At 36.8% G+C, this 21,558-nt stretch overlaps 2 protein-coding genes across 7 annotated transcripts in view; one reads left to right on the top strand and one right to left on the bottom strand.

Moving 5' to 3' along the window:
• Nucleotides 1-15,079, bottom strand: part of ELP4 (elongator acetyltransferase complex subunit 4) — a 227,412-nt gene extending 212,333 nt beyond the window's left edge. Inside the window, exons 1-2 of the mRNA XM_043908655.1 lie at nucleotides 14,828-15,079; nucleotides 7,315-7,350 (exon numbers count right to left, since the gene is read on the bottom strand). Coding sequence (XP_043764590.1) covers nucleotides 7,315-7,350; nucleotides 14,828-15,050 — 259 coding nt within the window. The 5' untranslated portion in view covers nucleotides 15,051-15,079. The remainder of the gene's footprint in view (nucleotides 1-7,314; nucleotides 7,351-14,827) is intronic.
• Nucleotides 15,080-15,201: 122 nt separating this feature from the next.
• IMMP1L (inner mitochondrial membrane peptidase subunit 1) overlaps nucleotides 15,202-21,558 on the top strand; it is a 73,691-nt gene continuing 67,334 nt past the window's right edge. Inside the window, exon 1 of one of the 6 annotated variants that reach the window (XM_043908694.1) lies at nucleotides 15,202-15,305. The gene's annotated coding sequence lies outside the window, so the exon portion shown is untranslated. The remainder of the gene's footprint in view (nucleotides 15,306-21,558) is intronic. The other 5 variants (XM_043908696.1, XM_043908706.1, XM_043908722.1 and 2 more) reach the window with 5 other exon arrangements.

Here is a 21,558-nt window from a genome sequence, read left to right as displayed (position 1 = left end):
TCATTGTTTAAAAGCATATCACTCATCTCTTATTTCTAGAATGAGAACTACATAATCAATCTAAGAGATTAAATAATGTTCTTAAATGTCACATAACTTGTATCTTAATTACTGATTTCTATTAAATCTCTTTGATGCTTCATATCTCCACATATAGCTCAAGATCCTTTATGTAAAAAGAAGCTGTGTGAACTTTAAATATTTATGCTATGCTTTCACTTTTGATACTTTTCAGGTGCACCAAATTTACATGTGAACCAGACTGTCAAAAAGCTATCTAAATATAAAACATCTCAAAACCTTTTCCGGTGCTAAAGAATGAAACAAGTTTCAAGAAAACTCTATATTTGATTTTCAAAGCACAGGTAGGAGTCCCTCAGTTCCTCCTCAGAGAATAGCCTTTTACATATTCATATTCACTTATTTTGTTGCATTCCAAAGGTCTAAAATGGCCCTATCATGGGTTTTCAGGCAGTGCTCACTGTGTGCAGTTTCCACAGTTACATTGCTTCTGAAACTGAAAACCCACTACTCTGTTACCCCACACACATGTGCATGTACACACTGGTACACGTAACTGTCTTGGTAAATGAGAAAATTATTAGAAATATTCACAGCCTATAGTGAAAGTTATTAATTAACGAAAATCACCTTCATACTTTGGTGGTGGTGGTGGTTTAGTCGCTAAGTCACATCCGACTCTTGCAACCCCATGGACTATAGCCCGCCAGGCTCCTTTGTCCATAGGATTCTCCAGGCAAGAATACTGGAGTGGGTTGCCATTTCCTTCTCCAGGGGATCTTCCTGACCCAGGAATTGAACCCAGGTCTCCTGCATGGGGCAGGCAGATTCTTTACCAACTGAGATACAAGGATTTTCCTTATTTGTGGAATTTAAAAAAATCTTTGAGTGACAAGCATATAGTAATGCCCTAAGCTCCTAACCTCTGACCTTAAATCTTCATACTTGGCTTACATTTAGACCATTCACCCTTTCTTAAGGCAGAGTTCACCTACTGTATATGTTGTACTTACTTGAAAATGGAGAAAAGGAGAAAACCTAGTAGATAAGACTCCTTCTGCTAATCTAATCTTTCAAAGAAATGTAAAAATGCTTCCAAATTTTAAGATTTCCTAAAAAAAAAAAAACCAAGGTAACATAATAAAACTAAGTTTACTTAAAAATTTTTTTTAATTTATTTATTTTTAATTGAAGGGAAATCGCATTAGTTTCTACCAAACATCGACAAGTATTGCACTGGTTTCCAGCAAACATCAACATGAATCTAAGTTCATTTAAATTATACATATCGTTAAAAATCTTATACACTGAGAAAATGATAGTAGTGCAAAAACAATAATGAGATAATTCAGAACATTAGCTTTATGGAAAGACTAGACTCTACAAAGGCGGCCTTTGCTTTATACTTGCTGTACTGTTTTGTTCAATTATTAATTCAATAAATAGTTACTGAATACCTAGTGTAATACTTGGTGAACTGATACTTCATCATAGATAGACTTTTAAAAAATCTGTCACTGTACTTTATTCTTATTTGAGTTTTCCTTTATTACTTATTGTTAAAAAAAAATCTCAGATCACCAGCTTCATTAGGCATGTGTTCTTTCCACATAACTGCCAATGTTACCACTAAGCTTTCTGCCACTGCATAACCAGTACCCCCTTCCTCCAGTTTTCAGTAACAGGCATCTTCCTTTACATTCTCATTGGCAGTGTCCTCAAACTACAGATTTCTACTAACAATCTGTTTATAGTGATTCAAGTCTCTAATATACTCCTCAAAATTCTTGTAGCCTTTGCCTACTGCCTGGTTTGAAAGCCACTACCATATATTTATTTTATATTTGTTATGGATGCACCCACTCTTAAAACACCAGAATCTGTTATGAAATAACATCTCCAATGCTTGCAGAAGATGATTGCCTACTTAAAATTCAAGTGAATCTATAAACAATTCAAAAGGTGCTGGTTATAAGATTGATATACAAAAATCAACAGGAATTCCTTGTACAATTATAACCAACCATAAAATATATTAACAGTAAACACATGTATTATCATATTAACTTATGTTGTTATAGTTTGCTTCACTTGTATCTCCTCTTTAAGGAAAGAGAATAACTCATTTATATTTGTAACCCCAGTATCTAGCATGCAAGCGGGTGTTCAATGAAAATTTCAGAATGATTATCAATCATCATTGGATTCTTAGTATCATTCACACATATTTTCCCTGGAGAAAAGAATAAAAATTCACTTGCATATTTTTTAAACCACTACAATAACTCACTATATTTTTGTACATTAAAGAGAAAAGTTCCAGTTCAAATCAAGAAATCCCATTCTCCACTTTTCACCTATTTGGACTGATAAAGATTAAAATCCTTGATAATGTACAACATTGTTAAGGGTGAAGGTAACCTAGTTATAACAGCTGACTAAAGTATTCGGTAGTATAACCTCTTGGGAGAGCAATCTAGTAACTAATACAATTTCACATGCTTCTCTTTAGCAAGCCTATATTTTGGAACTTATTCTGTAGATACTTATACATACATGAAAACCGTATACATATAAAATTTGTACAATAGGATTGTTCGTAACAGAAGATAATGAGTTAACCTTATCAGTAGAGAAAAATGTAAGAAAATTATGGCACATCCACACAATGAATTCCTATTCAGTTGTCAAGAAGAATAAGGGATACCTATAAGAATGCACATGGACTGATTTCTAAAATATCAGATCAGTCAGTTCAGTTCAGTTGCTCGGTCACATCCAACTCTTTGCAACCCCAAGGACTGCATCACACCAGACTTGTCTGTCCATCACCAACTCCTGGAGTTTACTCAAACTCATGTCCATCGAGTCGGTGATGCCATGCAACCATCTCATCCTCTGTCGTCCCCTTCTCCTTCTGCCTTCAATCCTTGCCAGCATCAGGGTCTTTTTAGTGACACAGTTCTTCACATCAGGTGGCCAAAGTATTGGAGTTTCAGCTTCAATTTCAGTTCTTCCAATGAATATTCAGGGCTGATTTCCTCTAGGATGGACTGGTTGGATCTCCATGCAGTCCAAGGGACTCTCAAGAGCCTACTCCAACACCACAGTTCAAATGCATCAATTCTTCGGTGCTCAGCTTTCATTATAGTCCAACTCTCACATCCGTACATGACTACTGGAAAAACCATAGCTTTGACTGGATGGACCTTTGTTGGCAAAGTAATGTCTCTGCGTTTTAACATGCTGTCTAGGTTGGTCATAGTTTTTCTTCCAAGGAGCAAACACCTTTTAATTTCATGGCCGCAGTCACCATCTCTGGTGATTTTGGAGCCCAAGAAAATAAAGTCTGTCACTGTCTCCATTGTTTCCCCATCTCTTTGCCATGAAGTGATGGGACCGGATGCCGTGATCTTCGTTTTTTTGATTGTTGAGTTTTAAGCGAGCTTTTTAACTCTCTTCTTTCACTTTCATCAAGAGGCTCTTCAGTTCCTCTTCGCTTTCTGCCATAAGGGTGGTGTCATCTGCATCTGAGGTTATTGATATTTCTCCCGGCAATCTTGATTACAGCTTGTGGTTCATTCAGCTTGGAATTTCACATGATGTACTCTACATTTAAGTTAAATAAGCAGGGTGACAATATACAGCCTTGACATACTCCTTTCCCGAATTGGAACCAGTCTGTTGTTCCCTGTCTGGTTCTAACTGTTGCTTCTTGACCGGCATACAGATATCTCAGGAATCAGGTAAGGTGGTCTGGTATTTCCATCTCTTTAAGAATTTTCCACAGTTTGTTGTGATCCACACAGTCAAAGGCTTTGGCAGAGTCAATAAAGCAAAAGTAGATGCTTCTCTGGAACTCTCTTCTTTTTTTGATGATCCAACAGATGTTGGCAATTTGATTTCTGGTTCCTCTGCCTTTTCTAAATCCAGCTTGAACATCTGGAAGTTCTCTGTTCACATACAGTTGAAGCTTGGCTTGGAGAATTTTGAGCATTACTTTGCTAGCATGTGAGATGAGTGCAACTGAGTGGTAGTTTGAACATTCTTTGGCATTGCCTTTGAGATAGGAATCAAGACTGACATTGTCCAGTCCTGTGGCCACTGCTAAGTTTTGCTAATTTACTGGCATATTGAATGCCACACTTCCTCAACATCATCTTGTAGTATCTGAAATAGCTCAGCTGGAATTCCATCACCTCCACTAGCTTTGTTTGTAGTATGCTTCCTAAGGCCCATTTGACCTCACATTCCAGGATGTCTGGCTGTAGGTGAGTGATCACACCATCGTGATTATCTGGGTCGTGAAGATGTATTTTGTACAGTTCTTCTGTGTATTCTTGCTACCTCTTCTTAATATCTTCTGCTTCTGTTAGGCCCATACCATTTCTGTCCTTTATTGTGCCCATCTTTGCATGAAATGTTCCCTTGGTATCTCTAACTTTCTTCCAGAAATCTCTAGTCTTTTCGATTCTATTGTTTTCTTCTATGTCTTTGCACTGATCACTGAGGAAGGCTTTCTCATCTCTCCTTGCTATTCTTTGGAACTCTGCATTCAAATGGGAATATCTTTCCTTTTCTCCTTTTCCTTTCACTTCTCTTCCTTTCTCAGCTATTTGTAAGGCCTCCTCAGACAACCATTTTGCCATTTTGCATTTCTTTTTCTTGGGGATAGTCCTGATCACTGCCTCCTGTGTAATGTCACGAAATTCCGTCCATAGTCCTTCAGGTACTCTAGCAAACTAATCCCTTGAATCTATTTGTCGCTTCCACTGTATTATCATAAGGGATTTGATTTAGGTCATATCTGAATAGTCTAACGGTTTTCCCTACTTTCTTCAATTTCAGTCTGAATTTTGCAATAAGGAGTTCAAGCTGTGACCCACAGTCAGCTCCTAGTCTTGTTTTTGCTGAGTGTACAGAGCTTCTCCATCTTCAGCTGCAGAGTACAATCAACCTGATTTTGGTATTGACCATCCGGTGATGTTCACGTGTCATCATGATGTCATCTCCTGTGTTGGTGGAAGATGGTGTTTGCCATAACCAGTGTGTTCTTTTGGCCAAACTCTGTTAGCCTTTGTCCTGCTTCATTTCCTACTCTAAGGACAAACTTGCCTGTTACTCCAGGTATCTCCTGATTTCCTACATTTGGATTCCAGTCCCCTATGATGAAAAGGATATCTATTTTTTGGTGTTAGCTCTAGAAGGTCTTGTAGGTCCTCATAGAATTGTCAACTTCAGCTTCTTCAGCATTAGTGGCTGGGGTATACTCTTGGATTACTGTGATACTGAATGATTTGCCTTGGAAAAGGACCGAGATCATTCTGTCATTTTTGAGATTGTACTCAAGTCCTTCATATTGGACTCTCTTGTTGACTGTGAGGGCTACTCCATTTCTTCTAAGGGATTCTTGCCCACAGTAGTAGGTATAACCGTTACCTGAATTAAATTCACCCATTCCAGTACATTTTAGTTCACTTATTTCTAAAACGTTGATGTTCACTCTTGCCATCTCCTGTTTGACCACTTCCAATTTATCTTGACTGGACTTTACTTCCATCACCAGTCACTCCAAAACAGCGTGTTTTTTCCGCTTTGGCTCCACCTCCTCATTCTTTCTGGAGTTACTTCTCTACTCTTCTCCAGTAGCATACTGAGCACCTACCGCCCTGGGGAGTTCATCTTTCAGTCTTGTATCTATTTGCCTTTTCATACTAGGGTTCCCAAGGCAAGAATACTGAAGTGGTTTGCCATTTCGTTCTCCAGTGGACCACTTTTTTTTTTTTCTAACATATATTTAGGAGAAAAAGCAAGGTGCTGAATGCCTCCATGGATATTAGTTAGGTAGAAATATTTGGGTTCCCATCATTTCTAGAATAAAGCATCGGTCATACTAAATTCAGCCTTCCCGGGTGGCTCAGTGGTAAAGAATCTGCCTTGCCATGCAGAAGCCATTACAGATGCAGGTTTGATCCCTGGTTTGTGAAGATACCCTGGAGGAAACAGGAACACATCCCAGTATTCTTGCCAGGATAATCCCATGGACAGCCTAGCCTGGCAGGCTACAGTCAACGGGGGTCACAAAGAGTTGGACATGACTGAACACACAAGCATGCATACTAAATATGGAGTATATTCAGTTCTGTGCACAAAAAGACAATGCTAGAGCAGAAGGTGTGACAAGAGAATAACCAGGAAAATAAGGAGTGTGACAATCACGATGCATAAAAACCAGTTTAAGAAACTATGTCTATTTAGTCTGGAGAAGATTTGAGGTGATTAAATTGTTATTTTAAAATATTTTAAGAGTGTCAGGTGAAAGAGTATCAGAGGACAAAAAACTAGGAACAAAAAACTCATCACAGGCATACAAATTAAAAATTAACAAAGAACTTTCTAGTTAATCATACATTTTCAAATAACAAAGGTTTGACTGGTGAAGTAGTGAGCCCTTTAAAGTAGATAAAGTGAAAATGAAGTCGTTCAGTTGTGTCCAACTCTTTTTTGAGATGCCATGGTCTGTAGCCTGCCAGGCTCCTCCATCCTTTGGATTTTCCAGACAAGAATACTGGAGTGGGTTGCCATTTCCTTCTCCATGTGATCTTCCCGACCAGGGATCCAACCCGAGTCTCCCACATTGCAGGCAGATTCTTTACTGTCTGAACCACCAGGCAAGCCTGTTAAACTAGATCATCTGTACTCAAATGGTGTTTGGTATCCGAAAAGTGTTCCATGGCCAGGTGGGAGCTTGGATTACATAACTGTCAAGATTTATTTCAATTCCAACATTCTGTGATCTAAACTTAAAAGAAAGGTAAATTGGGTTATGTATGTATACTTAAGTAAGAAGTATGGAAGCTTTAAAGATGAACAAAAATGCGATTTATCCTTGTCATTTTTCTTTGAATAAGACGACAAGTAAGGTAAAAATCTGTGATATATACAATGGGCTTATGCGTACATCAAATTATCAAATAAATCACTGTAACAATCCCACTCTAAATACTGAGATTCTGGAAAAAATCAGCACTATTTTCACCTTTTTAAAACAAATGGAAGACAAGGAGCTGTGAACACTTTTTAAGTATAAGAGCTACATTTTCACATGTATTTTTCTAAATCAGTTCAAGTTCAGATTAATAGTTTAATTTAAATTAAACATAAAGCAATTCCTCTTTACCTTAACTCTTGTAGCGTGTTATATAATTAATTTCAGAAGAGGCAAACCCATAAAATCATACACACAACAGAAAACTCTAATTGGGGAGAGCAGAGTATGTATGCTATACTAACCAATTAGAAGAACTGTTCCAACGGCCAAACCTCCACCTGGAAATGAAACAAAATGAAGAACAAATTAATCTACCTTTTCATATTATCTTTAGCATAAAAGTTAGGCATTATCAAGGACAGGTACTTCAACAACTTCAAAACTGTAGTTGAGAACAACATTTTAATTACCTTTGCAATACTTGGCTTAAGGTGCTATTATGAAATAATTACATACTATATGTAATTATACACTACACATTACAATTACTTTCATAATATACTGTACTATCCTCCTTTCTCCTGTGATAGGACCATGCAGCATTCAACACAGCCGGCTAAGCATTCCTTTAATGTTATATTTAGCACTTATTAATAAATTAGCTCAATAGCTGAGACCTAAATGTGCACAGTAACTTAACTACAACAGAAGTACAACACAGAAAGAAAGGTTATTACAATAGAAATTCCACTTTAATTTTTATTCTCAAATTTAACAAATCTTGGAGAAAAAAACCTGACAGTTAAAATGAATTCTTTTCTGATTATTAATAACACACATAAAATCTGAACACACTCTAAATGTATTTAGAATGTAAGATGAATATTTTTGTCAAACAAGAGAGGCACAATCACCACAATCACAAAACATATTTTCAATTTTACTAGAAAATGCTATTTTAATTATATTTGAATTAGGGTAATATGATCATAAATATATAACTGAAATGCAGGTTTATTAAAAATCAATTTAAAATCAAGTTTTAAGAAACTAGAACATCAGAAAGATAGACATTCAAACACCTGACAACTGATATTTTGTTTCTAAAACCATTTGTGAAAGCATTACTATGTGTTATTGGTGCAAATGCTAACAAGTTCACTTAAAAATTTAAAAATGTATACACAAAGAATCAAATGAACTTAAAGTATAATTAATTTAAAAAGAAACTAAAAATTGTTGGACAATTGAAGACAATATTACTAGCGCTTTTTGCTTACAAGATTGTGAAACATTTAGAATATAATAATCTTTTCCCAAAAAGTTTTATAGTGACAAACAATACATAGAAAAACTTAGTATGAAAAACTCATGACAGTGTTTTTTTTGCCTTGCAAATAAGCATAAAAACCTGTTATGTTTCAAAGAATTTGAAATTTGGTAAGGTGCATGCACACTTAATACAATCTAATATTTGAGGACTTTATGACTAAAACAGAGCATTCAAAATTGTTAGAAAACAGCTTAAAAAAAGGAACAAACACACTTACATTTTTTAAGTGGATATGTTATTGAATTAAGTATGTATTTTAAGTTCATATTGAGATAAGTTACTTCATTTTAGCATTTAAAGCCACACCAGACTACACAGGAGAACTACAAATGTTGGTCAAATTAAAAGTTTAACATAAACTGAAATATATGTGATGATAACAACCATAAAAGATGAGAGCAAAAAGGCTCTGTTTGGGAGAAGAGTAAATATTTAGTTTTACAGTTTGTGCTACATATAGACCAATATTAATTCTTTAATCCACTTTAAATATTTTAAATCACACTTTCCAACTCTTCACTATTTTTCCTCACATGTGAAAATATTTAGCTAGTAATTATCATTTTGTGTATTTGAGATGAAATAATACAGGCACATAACAGATACTCCAAGTTTCTCGTCTAGTCTACTACAAAAAAGTTAGCTGCATTTTTCCATAACTTAATCTTTATAGGAAGGATTTAGATTTGTTATCTAAACTTCTTTGGGTCTATATTCATGTCTTCTCAAATTAGGAATTTATATAAGGCCTCCAAGTGGAATATTTAGAGAAGTAGATATTTTTTGTGAATGATATTCACAGTGAAATAACGAGAACTGATCAAGAAACAGTTCTCCAACTGAATGATACGATATCTCGCTCAGGTGTCTTGCCCAAAGAAGTACAGTAAGAGCTACTCTTACCATTCTGGCAATTATTTTCTGATTAGAAACAATCAATACATGATACACTAAATACATTATTTGATAAATGTATTACCAGTATTAATTCTATTACTGTATTAACAGTAAACAGCAAATCAGACTACACTACGAAGGTAGGTAGTTTTCTGCCTGAGTTGAACAATCCACTGTTTCTGATAATTCAGGAAACGAAACTTTTAAATCTCTCATATATTAAATTATATATGGAAAATCTTTATGTTTGGAAAATGCAAATGTTCCTTAAAACAAGATAATATGAGGACATTTTAATCATTTTTTATCAGCCAAATTAATATTCTATTGGGCGTCTCTTACAAAAAGGCAACTTACTTTTTTTCTAATGGGCTATATTATATAAATTCACTAGCTCAATTTTGAATTTGAATTTGAATTTGAGCTAACTCAAATTTGAATTGGCCCTAGTAAAGCTGGTGATTTGGAAGGTTAGTCATGGGAAATAAGAAGCCACCTAATTATTTATAAATCAAGCTTTTATTCTATGTATATGAGGTAAAGTGATTTTGACATGGCCATATACACAAGCATGTAGCCGTAAAGTTCCTATATTCTTCCAAACTTCATTTTAGAATGTGGTAAGACCACATTTCCCACAAATACTCAGTATAAGGTATTTTGCAATATCTCACTCAATATACTGAGATTCTAGCTATATTTTAAAGTAGAGTAAATTTTAATAAGTTAGCAGTCATTCTCCCTACCCAAAATTGAAAAGCTTAACCAACTAAACACAAGATACTTGACATGATATATTCAACAAAAGTTAGCTTTCAATCCATCTTTAAATTCAGCAATTCATTAGCAATTTCAAAAGCAGCACAGATTTCACATTAATAATTCCTAATTAAAACAGAAATATCTTTTCCCCATAGCACATTAAAATGTCTGACAGGAAAGTAACAGGGTAAGGAAGCACTTGTCTTAGAAATTCATATAAGGCCTCCAAGTGGAATATTCTGCTTTTTGTGAATGATATTCATAGTGAAATAATGAGAACAGATCAAGAAATAGTTTCCCAATTAAATATGATATAATGCACAGGTGGACACACACACAAAGTAAAAAATGGTCTTGTTTAATGCCTCCTCTTCCGTTTAATCATATCAGATAAATCACCAATATTCTAAGTCACTAAAAAAATAAACTTTTGGTTTTACCTCAGACCACTTTAAAAAGTATGTTTAAGCTCACCTCCAGCTTACTAAAAAAATATGGGAGAATATTTCATCAACTTGTAAGTTTACACAAGTTTGAAAGCTTGAAAATACTTTTCAAGTCTGATATCTTAAAGTATAAAATTCATCAAGCTTTTACATTTTAAAAAAGTGACTATTTTGTCTTAAAACTAGAATAAATATAAAAGCTTAAGAAACACTGGAAAATTTAAGATTTTAAGTGTCAATATCTATTTAAAAATTTTTTTAAATACGAAGGAAAGATTTAAAAAAATTCATGTGAATAGTTAGAAAATGATATATTAATTTAAAGGGAGAAAAGCCCTACACAGTTCCCAAAACAAATCTCTAATTAAGCTATACATTTAGGGTAAACAAGGTCAAATTAATATATTAGAATATGAAGGTCCATAAATTTTATCTTGTTTTACAATAAAGGCAACTCCTTTTTCAAAGCTAAAAGTTTAAAAGGGAAGAGAAATAAAAGTTAGGAAAGAGAAGTCTTTCATCCTAGTTCTTTCCAGTGCTCTCTGTAAATCAGTAGTTTTGTTTAAAATTATAGAAGCAAAACAGGCATCTTAAAGGCTTTGTAGGGAAAAGGCAATGTAACAGCCATATCCTTCGTTCATAGCAATATCCTTAACTACCTAATTAATGCCACACTTAAAATTAAATTGCAGTTATATGATTAACAAGTCTACTTTTTCTAGGTAAGAAACATCCTAACAACTCTTGGTTATCACAGGTATTGGCTGGGCAAACATGGGAATCAAAACAGAAAAGCCATCAACAATGAGAATGGTTCTGTTGATTAAATTGCGTGAAACAATTTTACAAAGGACTGAGTGGCACTTGCTTTAAATGTACAGGTATCAATTGTTAAAATATCATAACTGGGATGATACTAAATAAACAGCCCAAGCTTAATGCATATCATCCCACACTCCAGGTTAAGATGTGTGTGTGCTCAGTGGTGGTCAACTCTTTGTGACCCCATGGCCTGTAGCCCAACAGGCTCTTCTGTCCATGCGATTTTCCTGGCAGGAATACTGGTGTGGGTTGCCATTTCCTTCTCTAGGGGATCTTCCCAACCCAGGGATCGAACACGCTTCTCCTTTGTCTCCAGCATTATGGGCAGATACTTTACCCGCTGAGCTATCAGGGAAGCAAGATTAAAATATAATGGAGCAAAGAACTATACCCACCAGTAATTATTTTTTCATGGCAATGTTGAAAATGGTAGCTACCCTCAAGCTTCTTCAGGGCAGTCTTCCTGGATTATTATTTACCCCAATTCCTATTTCCATTCACTTGTCTGTCAAAATTTAATAAATTCTGAACAACACAGAGTTTAATCCAGTTAAAACTGAGAAGTCATCCGTCCTTCAAGTATCTTTCTGAAGGATGAGCCTGGGAGATAATTTCTCTACGTTAGTCAATATGGTCCTAAAATGGACTATTTTATATTCAAGGAAAAGAGAAATTTTGCCAGAATCCGTTATCTACTATATAATCTCCTTGGAAATTCCTGGAAGAAGAAAAATGAAATATTTACATACAGCGTCCTCAAATAACAACATAAATGTTCTGGAAAGGGACGGTTGAGAAACTGGGTTAGGAAATTCCAGAATGTAAATTATTCAACTTGGGAAATATAAATCGATATCTAACAATAAAATAAAGAATAAAAATATTTAATACAACTAGATCATGAAGATTAAGACGCAGTAATAGAAAAGTCTCAAATTTATAAAACACTTTGGAGTAAGCAATGGAAATACTAGTATATCATCAAATAACTAACATTCAATTTGCCTATTTTATGCTTTTCATTTTGCATCTACACTTTAAATTACAATGGCAGTAGTAAAATATCACTGCAGTGTATGCCAGTGACAACACAACATTTACTTGTTATGCAGTAACTACAGAATATATTTAGGCAACAACAATGTCACAGTATAGTTTCATCATTCTGATGTCATAGCATCCTACTATCATTACATCTTGTCGCTATAAGATTATATTAGACTTGTCACAATCTTGAGTCAGACAACATTTCAGAACCACAGTATAATCTGAATTGCTTTTACTTTTGTGTATACACATTAGCAGCCAAATGTTTCACTTTCAAACAATGGTTTAATGAATAACACATGTATAGGGTTTGCTCCAAAGGGCCACAAAAAATAGAAAATCAAAATATAAAAATGCCATTAGGAAGTTAACAACTAAAATATTTCTAGACATTTTATTATTCCAAATGTAGTAACTCCTATTATAAGAATGTCTTCAACTTTTGTGCAATTTGAGAATTAACTGTATACATGCAAAATATATTTCAAAATATCCAAAAACTGATACTTATTTGAATCATTTTAATGAACACTAATTTTTAGCATAATCTTGTTAGAGTCAAATAAATAGATTCCCCAACTTCAAGCAAATCTGGAGAAATTTAAAATTACAGTTCAAGTTTATATCACCGTAAAAAAACACAAGGAAGGTGCTTTGGGTCACCTTTCTGGTGGGTGCTTTAAGAGGCTATTACAGTTAAATCTTCAGGCTTAGATTCAATAAATGGTTAAAAACACCTGAAAAGAGGTCTCAAAAAATTGAAGCAATTGCAGCATAGTGCAGAGCATTAAATGTGGAGCCTGAAGATCAACCAGACTGTCACAGTTTTGTGACTCTATTCATGTCAGTTAATCGCCATGTCTGATTTTAGAGCTCAAACACATAATTCCATCCTACATGTTTCATAATCTGTGCACGCTTTTTCCTACACATTATTTTTCTTTAAACCAAGAACTTATTTAGAATCTATAAGTACCAGGTACTGTGCTAGTTACATTTTGTTATTCTAATGAGGAACTGAAGATGTAATGTGAGAAACGTGACCTTTTTGTTTGGAGAGTTTCAGGATCAGTGAATGAAGTTACATATCTACACTGAGTTACCAAAAAAAAAAAATTAAGGACTAGGAACAGCCTCCAAGTTTTACATATAAATACAGGATGACCCCAATTTAAACTCATAAGGGAAAAAAAGTGAGATAAATATTTGCTAACTAGATATTTTGAATCATTTCTGTTTATAGTACCATGCAATTTAGGAAGGCATCAGAGTTGAAACAATTAAGGGAAAACATTCAAATTTATTATTTAAATTTACATAGAAATAACCAGGATCCAGTTATGGTCATAAAGTAACAGAGGTAAGAAGTCATACTCTTTCTCACTGGCCTTTCTATTGCTAAACCTATCTCAAAGTCTACCTGTGGGGAAAAAAATTACAGAGTGAAAATGACAAGGGAAGTACAAGAACAATGTCATTTGTAATATTTTATGAAAGTGTACAAGGCTTAACTGACACATCTCACCCTATAATAAAAAAATTATGAAATACAAACATGGACCAATTTTAGTAAAGTAGCATTCTGATAGGAATGAACTACTTTACAAGCTTTATTAACACAGCAGCTTTGCCCTACCTATCTAACCTACAGATTAGATTAATAATTAATGGTTATTAACTATTGGTTAATTAATGGTTAATAATTAAACATTAATAATTAATGGTTATTAATCAAGCATATTCTTTAGCAGCCTTCTCAAGAAAAATTCCAGAGATTTTGGAAAGCCTAAAATCTGGACTTCTTTTTCTCGTTGAAATTTAAAAATAATTTTAAACATCGTTTGAGATGTAACTCTGGGAAGCAAAATATATAGAGAAAAAATAACAAAAACAAAAATACATATATTTAACGCAGATACTGGGTACGTCTGTTGAGGTCAAAGACAGGCTTTCATTACTTGGATGCACCTAAGCTTTTAACATACATTCTTTTAAAGTCAATAATGATTAAAGATTCAGAACCAGGAGATAAGCAGTCAGGCGGCGAAAGAGGGGAAGTTACTTTTTTCAGCATTTTCTATTGATGCCCATCTGTCTCAAGTGATACAAACTTCTGTAGGTTAGCCCAAACCATGGGCTATCTGGGATTCACATAAGAGTGCATTCAAAGACCGGGACGGGATCCTAGATGAATGCCAAATCGTCTCCAATCATCAGTGACTGCCCTTCACTAGGAATGCACGTAAGGGTAAGAAGCATGTAGGTTTCCTGTCGTAATCGAGAAAAAGCCTGGTGGGCACCAAGGTAGAAAGTGGGAGCACAAAACCAGATCTGATTAACAGCATTTAAAGTCTCCATGCAACCCTTCCTCCCCTCCATCAGACTGAGCCATCCTCTCCAAGTCCGAATGCTGAGAGGTGAGAGAAAGATGTGGGTCAGGGTGTCTACCCCGGCAAGTCCCCTCCCTCTTTTCCCTCTGCTGAGCCCAGATCTCCGTTCTGAACCGACCTAGGAGCTGGTCCAGGGCTGGCAGCCCGGTTGATACCAGCAGCTGTCCATTCCGCACCGACGGCCGTGTCCCCGCGATGGACACCAGTCGAGAGCAGCCACTGTCGGCACCGCTAGCTCTGGGACCCCTCCGCTGGAAGCTAGTGACGTTGTTCGTGCTGGCCGCCGCCACCATAGACCCAGTACCCCGGGTGCCGGTGCCGCAGGTCCCTGCTGCCGCCATCTTGGGGCTTCCCGCGTTGACCCAATGAGAACTCTGGGAGCTTAAGCCGCGGGCCTGTCACAGTCAGCTCCAAACTCCCGCCTCCTCGGCTCTTGAAGCCAATAGGACTGAGGCCTCCCTCCCGAGTCAACCAATCGGAAGGCGCATTGCTGAAAAGTGCGTTTACGTCAGGACGGCCGACTTCTGCAAGGCCCAGGTGAGAAAGAGGTACCTGAGTCCTGGATGAGAGTCTTCCTGGGTTCTTTGGGGCTAGAGGTGGGTAATATCATTAACGTTCTTCTCGTTTTGAGTGTCTTCATTCACGTTGAGTTAAAAAAAAAAAAAAAGAAGGTGGCTGGTGGTGGGGTATATCAAGCAACTTTCAGTAGGACCCTGCACTTTCTCCTCTCTGTAGTAAACAGGATACCGCCCCCCACCCCAGGCCTTTTCTGATTTCTGAAAGAAAATTCCCTCCGGCATCCTCTTCAGTTCTTTTTCTAAGCAGTTGGGTAACATGGAAGGGATTGAAACTCTTACCTTAGTGAGTAGCTTGTTGAGCCCGGCCTCGGTTCCTCAGGGCCGGTGACCGCTGGGTTGGATTTACACATTAGAGTAAAAACTCCGGAGCTTTGAGGCGATTTGGTTTTCCTCTGTTTCAAACAGCAGATGACAAACTGTACCTCTCTTGACACGTCCCCGTAAGTTGCTTTCGTTAATTTTAATTAGTGCTTCTGGAAGTCTTAGAGCGCCTTTCCATAAGTGGTGTGAATGATAAGTGTTATTCTGACAACCTTGTTCACACATTTAATTGTCGTTTGCTGTTAAGGCAGCTGCAAATAACACAATACTTTTTTTTTTTTTACCCGAAAAACTGGTAAGAATTAGATGTGTATGTGCTTTCTTTTTCAAGTGATCTGTGAACTCTGAATCCAGAGTTTATTAGAATAGGAATTTTACATGATGAAAAAAGCCATGTAACCTAGATTTTCAAAAAAGGCCATGAATCCTTGGATTTAAATTTTGTTTTCAAAATTTTTAGCTGGGCGTGGGGTAGGGGATTGGAGTAAGTAATCTTTGAAGGCATTCATGATTGACAAATGTGTAAACTAAAAGAGTCCCAAATTATGCTTGCACTGATAATTATTGTTGGTTTTGACATTGATCTATGATACTTCTAAAATACATCAAAACTTCATGGAAACTCTTGCCATTGAATTGTTTTAAATCTCAGTGACTTGTGAAAACTTTTTGGCTGATTCTCTTTGAGATTATATTGCTACATAGTGACTCCAGTTTTTCATTTTGGTAGGTTTTTGTTTTTAAAGAAAAGTGTTCAGAAAAAAAAAAGTGTTGCAGTTTAACAATATATCAACTGGAAATCTTGATCATGGTTTAGATGCTTTCATTTAGAGTCTTACCAGTATAATTCTGTGATGTCAGTCATTCACTTAGTAGCTGTTGAGGGTTTACTGTCTGCTTGGACCTAAACGTGTCCTTTTAAGGCAAAGTTAAAAAAAACAGTTCTCATTTGGAGGAGATAAGATTAACACATAGATAACAACATACCCGTTAAAATGATCACAGTGAACAATATACATTAATATTGCTCTGTAGTAAGTAAGTACTCAAGAAGACCAAAACAGAAAGTGACAAAGCACTCCAGTAACAAATAGGAACTTCTTAGACAGCTTTGCTGCTCTGAAAACTTTGAAGTACACAAATATTGAATTTCTATGGATTTCTTTACTACATATTCACTTGTTTTCTACTCTATTTACTTCAGCCTTTAGTTTTCTAAAGTGAAAAATTGTTTTTCAGCTTTAACTACAATCCAGGAAGATGTGCACCAACGCATTCCTGAAGTTAGCATATAATCTTTGGTACAACATTATCATCAGTTCAGTTCAGTTGCTCAGTCATGTCCAACTCTTTGCAACCCAATGGACTGCAGCACCCCAGGCCTCCCTGTCCATCACCAACTCCCGGAGTTTACTCACAGTCACGTCCATTGAGTCAGTGATACTATCCAACCATCTCATCCTGTGTCATCCCCTTCTCCTCTTGCGTTCAATCTTTCCCAGCGTCAGGGTCTTTTCTAATGAGTCAGTTCCTTGCATCAGATGGCCAAAGTATTGGAGTTTCAGCTTCAGCATCAGTCCTTCCAATGAATATTGAGGACTAATTTCCTTTAGGATGAACTGGCTGGATCTCCTTGCAGTCCAAGGGACTCTCAAGAGCCTACTCCAACACCACAGTTCAAATGCATCAATTTTTAGGCACTCAGTTTTTTTTATAGTCCAACTCTCACATCCATACATGACTGTTGGAAAAACCATAGCTTTGACTAGACAGACCTTTGTTGGCAAAGTAATGTCTCTGCTTTTTAATATGCTATCTAGGTTGTCATAGCTTTTCCCTAAGGAGCAAGGGTCTTTTGGTTTCATGGCTGCAGTCACCATCTGTGGTGATTTTGGAGTGCAAGAAAATAAACTCTGTCACTGTTTCCATGTTTCCCCATGTATTTGCCATGAAGTGATGGGACCTGATGCCATGATCTTAGTTTTCTGAATGTTGAGCTTTAAGTCAACTTTTTCACTCTCCTCTTTCACTTTCATCAAGAGGCTCTTTAGTTCCTCTTCACTTTCTGCCATAAGGGTGGTGTCATCTGCATACCTGAGGTTATTGATATTTCTCCCAGCAATCTTGCTTCCAGCTTGTGCTTCATCCAGTCCAGCATTTCTCATGATATGCATATAAGTTAAATAAGCAGGGTGACAGTATACAGCCTTGACATACTCCTTTCCCGATTTGGAACCAGTCTGTTGTTCCCTGTTTGGTTCTAACTGTTGCTTTTTGACCGGCATACAGATATCTCAGGAATCAGGTAAGGTGGTCTGGTATTCCCATCTCTTTAACAATTTTCTACAGGTGATCCACACAGTCAAAGGCTTTGGCATAGTCAATAAAGCAAAAGTAGATGTTTCTCTGGAGCTCTCTTGCATTTTTGATGATCCAGCGATTGTTGACAATTTGATCTCTGGTTCCTCTGCCTGTTCTAAATCCAGCTTGAACATGTGGAAGTTCTCTGATCACATACTGTTGAAGCTTGGCTTGGAGAATTTTGAGCATTACTTTGCTAGCGTACGAGATGAGTGCAATTATGCAGTAGTTTCAGCATTCTTTGGCATTGCCTTTCTTTGGGATTGGAATGAAGACTGACCTTTTCCAGTCCTGTGGCCACTGCTGAGTTTTCCAGATTTACTGGCATATTGAGTACAGCACTTGCACAGCCTCATCTTTTAGAATTTGAAATAGTTCAGCTGGAATTCCATCACCTCCAATAGCTTTGTTCATAGTGATGCATCCTACGGCCCACTTGACTTATCATTCCAGGATGTCTGGCTCTAGGTGAGTGATCACACCATCATGGTTAGCTGGGTCATGGCGATCTTTTTTCTTTTTTTCTTTTTTTTTTTTTCATGGCGATCTTTTTTGTGTAGTTCTTTTGTTTGTCTTGCCACCTCTTCTTCATATCTTCTGCTTCTGTTAGGTCCATACCATTTCTGTCCTTTATTGTGCCCATCTTTGCATGAAATGTTTCCCTTGGTATCTCTTAATTTTCTTCAAGAAATCTCTAGTCTTTCCCATTCTCTTGTTATCCTCTATTTCTTTGCATTAATCACCGAGGAAGGCTTACTTACCTCTCCTTGCTATTCTTGGAACTCTGCAATCAGGTGGATATATCTCTCCTTTTATCATTTGCCTTTCATTTCTCTTCTTTTCTCAGCTATTTGTAAGGCCTCCTCAGACTACCATTTTGCCTTTATGCATTTCTTCTTGGAGATGGTCTTGATCATCGCCTCCTATACAGTGTCATGAACCTCTGTCCATAGTTCTTCAGGCATTCTGTCTATCAGGTCTAATCCCTTGAATTTATTGGTCACTTGCACTGTATCATCAAAAGTGATTTGATTTAGATCATACCTGAATGGTCTAGTGGTTTCCCCCACTTTTTTCAATTTAAGTCTGAATTTGGCAATAAGGAGTTCATGATCTGAGCTGCTGGCAGCTCCTGGTCTTATATTTGCTGACTGTATAGAACTTATCCATCTTTGGCTACAAAGAATGTAATCAATCTGATTTTGGTGTAACCATCTGGTGATGTTCATGTGTGGAGTTGTCTCTTGTGTTGTTTGAAGAGGGTGTTTGCTATGACCTGTGCATCCTCTTGGCAAAACTCTTGTTAGCCTTTTTCCTGCATCATTTTGTACTCCAAGGCCAAATTTGCCTCTTACTCCAGGTATCTCTTGACTTCCTATGTTTGTATTCCAGTCCCCTGTGATGAAACGGACATCTGTTTTTGGTGTTAGTTGTAGAACGTCTTGTAGGTTGTGTTAGAACTGTTCAGCTTCAGCTTTTTCAGCTTTAGTGGTTGGGGCGTAGACTGGATTACTGTGATATTGAATGATTTGCTTTGGAAACAAACAGATCATTCTGTCATTTTTGAGACTGCACCCAAGTACTGCAGTTTGTACTCTCTTGTTGTCTATGAGGGCTGCTCCATTTCTTCTAAGAGATTCTTGCCCAGAGTAGTAGATATAATGGTCATCTGAGTTAAATTCGCCCATTCCAGTTCATTTTAGTTCACTGATCCCCAAAATGTCAATATTCACTCTTGCCATCTCCTGTTTGACCACTTCCAACTTACTTTGATTTATGAACCTAAATTATTCCAGGTTCCTAAGCAATATTGTTCTTTACAGCATCGGACTTGACTTCTGTTAGCAGCCATATACACAACTGTCTGTTGTTTTTGCTTTGGCTCCATCTCTTTATTCTTTTCGTAGATATTTGTCTACCCTTCTCCCTTAGCATATTGTGCACCTGGGGAGTTCATCTTTCAGTGTCCTATCTTTTTGCCTTTTCATACTGCTCATGGAGTTCTCAAGTCAAGAATATTGAAGTGGTTTGCCATTCCCTTCTCCAGTGGACCACGTTTTGTGAGAACTCAATACCATGACCTATCTGTCTTGAATGGCCCTGCATGACATGGCTCATACTTTCATTGACTTAGACAAGGCTGTGATCCAAGTGATCAGTTTGGTTAGTTTTCTGAAGTTGTGGTTTCCATTTTGTCTGCCCTCTGATGGATAATGTTCATGGATAGGTGACTCAATATTTTCAGTGTCAGTTCTTCCAAAATTGACCCATAGATTTCATGCACTCCCAGTTAAAATCCCAGCATGTTATTTCATGGATATTAACAGACAGGGTCTATAGTTTATATGGAAAGGCAAATGATCTAGAATAGCAAATACAATATTGAAGAACAGAGTTGTAGTACTGACACTACCTGACTTCAAGACTTACTGTAAAGGATCAGTGCAGCAGTATATAGAGTCCAGAAATAGACCCACATGAATATAGTGAGCTGATCTTAGACAGAATGAGCAAAAGCAATACAGTGGAGCAAAGATTGTCTTTGCTTTGGAACAGATAGTCGTATACATGCAAAAATAAATAAGTAAATAAATATTGACACAGACTTTACTTCAGAAAAATTACTCAAAATGAATCACATACATAAGTGTAAAACAAAACTATAACACTTGTGTAGGATAACATCAGAGAAAATGTAGCTTACCTTGGGGATGGCAGTGACTTTTTAGATACACCAAAGACATCATCTGTAAAAGAAAGAATAGACAGGTTGGACTTCACTAAAATTAAAAACTTCTGCTGTGTGAAGGACAGTATCAAGAGAATGAGAAGATATGCCACACAGACTGGGAGAAGATAATCGCAAGGACACACTTGATAAAGGGCTGTTATCCAAAACATACAAAACTCATACTCCTACCATTTGTTGTTGTTAGTCAGTTGCTCAGTCCTATCCAGCTCTTTGAGACACCATGGACTGCAGCATGCCAAGCTTCAGTCCTCCACTGTTTCCCAGAGTTTGCTCAAATTCATGTCCTTTCAGTCTGTGATGCTAGCTAACCATCTCATCCTCTGTTGCCCCCTCCTTCTTTTGCCTTCAGTTTTTCCTAACATCAGGGTTTTTTCCAGTGAGTCAGCTTTTTGCATCAGGTAGTCCAAGTATTGGAGCTTCAGCATCAGCCCTTCCAATGAATATTCAGAACTGATTTCCTTTAGGATTGATTGGTTTGATCTCCTTCCAGTCCAGGGGACTCTCAAGAGTTTTCTCCAGCACCACAGTTCGAAAGCATCAATTTGTCAGTGCTTGGTCTTCTTTATGGTCCAACTCTCACATCTGTGCATGACCACTGGAAAAACTATAGCTGTGACTGTATAGACCTTTGTTGGCAAAGTGATGCCTCTGCTTTTTAATACACTGTGTAGGTTTGTCATAACTTTTCTTCTAAGGCAGGAGGATCTTTTAATTTCATGACTGCAGTCACCATCTGAGTGACTTTGGAGCGCAAGAAAATAAACCCACTGCTTCCACTTTCTCCCCTTCTATATGTCATGAAGTGATGGAACCGGATGCCAAATCTTAATTTTTGAA

The sequence above is a fragment of the Cervus elaphus genome, chromosome 1 (assembly GCF_910594005.1).
Source record: "Cervus elaphus chromosome 1, mCerEla1.1, whole genome shotgun sequence".
NCBI classification, from domain to species: Eukaryota; Metazoa; Chordata; class Mammalia; order Artiodactyla; family Cervidae; genus Cervus; species Cervus elaphus.
This window is presented reverse-complemented; position numbering and strand designations above follow the sequence as displayed.